Source organism: Cynara cardunculus (genome assembly GCF_001531365.2).
Source record: "Cynara cardunculus var. scolymus isolate 2C chromosome LG 1, CcrdV1, whole genome shotgun sequence".
Lineage (NCBI taxonomy): Eukaryota > Viridiplantae > Streptophyta > Magnoliopsida > Asterales > Asteraceae > Cynara > Cynara cardunculus.
In genome coordinates, this window is record NC_037528.1 from 4,731,936 (window position 1) to 4,737,622 (window position 5,687).

At 35.4% G+C, this 5,687-nt stretch overlaps 2 protein-coding genes across 8 annotated transcripts in view; both read right to left on the reverse strand.

Moving 5' to 3' along the window:
- LOC112510536 overlaps nucleotides 1-5,687 on the reverse strand; it is a 19,766-nt gene that overhangs the window by 5,358 nt on the left and 8,721 nt on the right. The window lies entirely within an intron of this gene.
- LOC112510499 (delphilin-like) overlaps nucleotides 2,815-5,687 on the reverse strand; it is an 11,631-nt gene continuing 8,758 nt past the window's right edge. The window contains exons 1-2 of one of the 7 annotated variants that reach the window (XM_025115932.1): nucleotides 5,245-5,366; nucleotides 2,815-4,211 (exon numbers count right to left, since the gene is read on the reverse strand). In XM_025115932.1, coding sequence (XP_024971700.1) covers nucleotides 2,971-3,834 — 864 coding nt within the window. In that variant the 5' untranslated portion in view covers nucleotides 3,835-4,211; nucleotides 5,245-5,366 and the 3' untranslated portion in view covers nucleotides 2,815-2,970. Of the gene's footprint in view, nucleotides 5,367-5,687 lie in introns of those variants that run through there. The other 6 variants (XM_025115950.1, XM_025115941.1, XM_025115980.1 and 3 more) reach the window with 6 other exon arrangements.

Here is a 5,687-nt window from a genome sequence, read left to right on the forward strand (position 1 = left end):
TCAAACATATATTTTATTCAAAAATAAAAAACATCATCGCTTTCTCAAAATCACATAAAKCCATATTATAACATCGACTGAGATAAATAATAAAATGAAATATTAAAAACACGATGTATCTCGCTGCATTGCGCGAGTGCGCTTCTAGTATATATATAAAGATCTAATCAAATGAGAACTAATTAGTTTATGGTAACCATGAGTTTCAATCTCAACCATAAATCAATAGATAAATTAGGAAATTTATAATTTTGGTAAATTTTAATTAAAATTTTAATACAAGGACATTTTAGGTATTTTCTCTCCTCTCTCCGTCTCCCAGCCTCAGGTCCTTTGGCCTTCGGCCACCGTCCTCTGGTGATAGTACAGTGGTATCACAATGTGGTTGTTTGTGCGGTCGATCAAATATGTAACACAATGATATCACTATAATCTTATATATGCTTGAGTATTATTATACTATGATATCACCGGAGGACGGTAGCCGGAGACCGTGGGCCGGAAGACGGGGACGAAGAGAGAAGAGATGAGAGAAAATACCTACAATGTCATTGCATTAAAATTTTAATTAAAAATTAACAAAATTATAAATTTCCTAATTTATCTATTGATTTGTGATTGAGATTGGATCTCATGGTTATCACAAACTAGTCAGTTCTTCCTTCAATGGGCCCTTATATATATATATATATATATATATATATATATATATATTTAGAAACTTCCTTTAATGCAAATATAATAATTACCTTTGCAAAAGTTATGTAAGGGATGGTAATTTCAGATAAGCTGAAAACGTTCAACGATAGCTGAAGACAGTATCAGTTACAATACTTGAGGAGATTTGTTTAAAATAATGTATATCACCCACGGGGCATGCATGAGAGATAAATTGTAATACGGCGTTGTCTTCCAACAAAGAGATATTATTGAATTTGAACCGTTTACAATATAGACTTGATAGGGTTTTTGTATTTGAGTTATGTATGATTTTTTATACATTAAGATCAATTTAATACAATAGTTGCACGCCCTTTCCCCATTGGTTTTTCCCATCGGCCTCCCTTTGCTTGATCTCGATACACATCAAATTAGCCTTCATCTTGGAAATTGAGATCTCACAAAGCAAGTCCTTATTTTTAACTAGTTGAAACTGATTGATCTCAATGCACATCAACTAGCCGCTCCTTTTATATGTGAATACCAAGATATCAAAAATGTCAGAAAAACAATGATCTAGATGTGGAACCATCAATCAAGGTATCTTGGTGATTGTTTCTAGTTTTTTGATACGGATCTAGAACCACCAAAGAGGCTTACCACCAGAACACCTTCATCGTTGGAACAATCTCGCCGATAGATTTGGGGATTTTGTTTCTAAGTATTTTTCTTACTATTATGGAATCACAATGTTTTCTAGGTTTTCTTCTTGTTCAACTATTTTAGTTTAGAATTTAGATTTACATAAGTTTTGTACTACAATTTTTTTTGGAATAAATTTGTATATTTTTAATGTTCTTGAAGTTGGTTTATTGTTGATGTAGTTTTTGAGTTTTGTGATTAGGTTTTGGATTTGGGTTGACTTTGTGTGCTTGTATGTGGTAGTCGGAGATGGGTAGTAGTCGAAAAAGATGATGGTGGGTGGGAATGATTGAATAAGTGAAATGGGGAGGGTGAGGAGGTAGGTGGCAATTGGCATTAAGTAATTGGGTGCTCTAAAATGTTTTTCTTAAGTAATGATTAAAAATATTAAAATACCTCTAATTTAACGAAACTAATTTAATAGAGTTAGAGGTTGTTTATCAAATGTTTATTTAGGTGAGAGCTTACTAAGTCAAATAACCATACTCGAAGAATATAGTACTGACAAAGAACCTTACCGGGTAAGAACGAGACAAAGACTATAAATCTTACCCGGTAAGCAAGGACGATGATTTTTATCATGATTAACATTTACCAGGTAAATTGTTACATACATACCGTTTTGGTAGAGTAAAATCTTACCCGGTAAGTAAGTTATGGTGTTGAATTATACCGATAAGCACTTATCGGATAAGTGTTTGGTAAACGGCCCCTTAGTGTTAGAGCCTCGATGTGTAGCCAAATTTAAACAATAGGTCTCGAATCCACAAGAAATGCAGGAACCTGATTTGTAATTTTTACAATACCACACAGATGAGATTTGTAATTTATTCGTCAGTTGTCAATGGAGAACTAGAGAGGACGGGTTTTATTTTGGGCTTGATCCGGTCTCATTTTGCTATTACACGAACTCTTTTCATTTTTATATTTTAATTATTTAATTTCTAAACACATAAACATGTTTGGTTCTCGAAAAAGTGTATACTCGAATGGCTCCGTTCGGATTTAACTCATAAAGTTTATTCAAGTTTTTGAACGAGTCCAGTGGAACATTTGTGCTACGGAGTTTAACTCGTTAAGTTAGGCTATTTTTATCTTGTGTTCGAGATTGACTCATGCTCAACAATTATTAAGCTCGAGATCGAGATAAGCGAGCTCAAGCTCGAGTAGCTCGTTAAAAGCTCGACCCTTTAGACCCGTACTTAAAGATCTCCGGGATCAAGAAACTAGCAAACAAATATGCTCTTGTGGACTCTTTTCTCGTATGCCTGGAAAATGATGATTGTGTTTGTTATATTGACAGAATTGAACTGAACTAGACTGAATAAACAAAAATGAGATAGACAGGTAAAAGAATTGCATAAGGTTTGGGAGTTTTAGTTTGATATCTATAATTCAACAATCTAATAATTAATAATAAATTTCATGTAACCATCAACACACATAAATTAATTTCAAGAAAACAAGTGTTTAGAGGTAAATTTCGATTTTGATCATTTGGGGGTTAACAAATTTAAACAAACCTCACTTTCAAATAATAAATAGCTCGCACTCTCACTCACTTCACTAGCTCTGTATAAGATGAAACAATATGAAAAGTCATGGATATCAAAGGATGGTACAACAGCCACATGAATAGTCATCGTCCCTGTACAGCTCAATAGGATACCCATAAACATAGCCTTGAACTTGAGCCCGGGGGAACAGTGGAGCTGCTGATGGCTCGGTGGTGGTTCGTGGCGGCGGTGGAGGAGCATATCCATAACCAAAATCTTCATTGCGAGTACCACCATAACCCCAGACATCTTCATTGCGAGCACCACCATAACTCCAGACATTCTCATCTTCCCATGCTGATCCAGAGGTAGTCCCTTGATATTGTGGTGGTGGCGGTGGCGGTGGCGGTGGCGGTGGCGGTGGCGGTGGAGGAACATTAACATATCCATGACCACCATCTTCAGAATCCCAAATATTTTCAGGTCTCCTTGCTGATCCAGAAGTTGTCGGTTGGTATTGCGGCAGTGGTGGTGGTGGTGCTGGTGGCGGAACATTTGTAGCTGATGCAGAGGTGGTTAGTTGGTTGCCAAAGGTGAAGTTGATGGTATTCGATTGCGTGATCTCCACAGTCTGCAGTCCATTGGCATGACATACCGTCACCAATGCCTCCGCTAAATCATGAAGATTGAGGGGACCTTCAATGGACGAATTACGGGGGTTGATCAAAGTAGATAATGGATCCAAATGGTCGATTCTTTTGGACAGAATGACGGATTTCCCAGAAAACTTGCGTTGAAGAGCATCCCTGATTTCTTCAGGGTGTCTAGTAGTTTGGATGGTGAATTTCCCATTTTCAGAGTCCACATCTAACAATTTGACACCATCAAACCGACAAAGTGTCTTTTCGACCTTTCTTATACATTTGGTGCAGTTATGTAATGGGATGATTTGAAGATCAACCGTTGTTGTAGCCATCTCTGATGTCTGCTGAATAGGTCAAGAAAGAAAATACAACCGAAACATATGACAAGTTGTTCTGTAAGCATATAAAAACAGCTTTGCTTCGAGATATAGAGTGTGCAAAAATCGAAATGTAAATGTACCCGGTAACAGCAGAATCATCTTCAGTTCGACTTAAAAACATTTAAGTAATTAGACCTCTAGATAACAAACACAGAGTGGGTGTAGAACAATAATTCGACGTTGTGTAAAACAATAATGAAATTGAAGAAAAAAAGACAAGTCTATGAACAAATTAAATAAAGAAAGCGAAAAAAGGAATTAGAAGAAGAGATATTCAAACCAGGAAACCGGGTAAACCCTAATCAGTGAGGAAAGGAGATAAGAAGTTTCTGCACACATGAATCAAAATTCGAGAGAGTTAGTTCTTTTTTCTATTAAAACCTGTCTGTCTGGAATAAGATTATTGAATGTAGAACGCAGTTACATGATTGAAAAATCAATGTGTTCATGGTGAAAAAATGTCAAAGAATCCTCAAAATCAAAGAAAATCATTTTCAAGAATCTGAGGCGATCTTCTGTAAAAAAAAATTGGGGCAAAAAAACCATATCTGATTGAGTCATATGTAGGATCACATTCCAGCCTATTCAATGAACAAGTAATCTGATCTTAAACAAACAACACCATAAGTTTACTCTCTATAACTAACATCATCAAGAATTCGGATCGTAAACAAACTAAACTTAAGCTTTCCTCATCATAACTCAAATCGTCATTGATCAAATTTGGTTTTCCTTTGTATTTTCAAAGATCTTAAACATACTACACCATTACGAATTCAGATCTTGAACATACTGCACCTGAATTTCTTCACTATTGTGAACAGGACCTCAAACATCAACTATGATCTTGAACAAATAGCATTTAAGACATGATGAGTGCATCAAACATCAAGCAATAATTAGTGCATCGATAAACAAAAATCAAAAGATTTGACTTCTCCAATCGAATATAATGTCCTTAGTATTTTCCATAGAAAATCAAATATCACGCAATTATGATCTTGAATGAATAGCACGAAAGTTTACTCACTAAGACTTAAACCGCCTAGATCTCAGAACTCTTGCCTGATAAATCACCAGCAGTGCATAAAAAACAAATCCCTCATAGTTCCAAAAGAAAAATGCTTCGTTCAAGAAAAGGTCGGATCAAACCAAAATTCACATTGTCGATAAGTTTGCTTCAATAAAATGCGAGTAATTCGAAACAGAATAAACAAACAGCCATGATTCGAATCAAAAATAAAACAACGGAGATGGAGTTTTTCATCATTTGAAGGATTTATCGGCAAAATAACTTGGAATTGCAATCAAACATAAAAACAGCAAGAAAAACTGAAGAAGAATAGACAAATGCTTACTTACGAGGGGATTGTCGATACTCGATGACAGCAGCGTGGAGTGGGATTCGGGCCCAGCAGGTAGTTTGTTCCGAACTGAAAAAGATATATGAATGGATGATATTGAGAGAGAAAGTAATTTGGGGATTTCTGTGTGTTAGGAAATGGAATTATTACAACTATTTATAACAAAAAAACGAAAAGCTAACTCAAGTTATCACAATTTTAACTCTGATTAAAACAGGAGGTTAACAACGATGACACGCAACTTGCCAGCATGCATAATGTCAAAAAGACAGTATTGTCCCTAATCCCTTAAGCTAGGAGCAAGGAAAAGGCTTGGTAAAGTGACACGCAGACTCATAGCACGACTATCATAACCTATTCAAAATTATTTATCTTTTTGCCACGTCATCTTTCAACTAATTTATTTTAACAAAAACTTATTTTTATAATCTTTTTTAATGC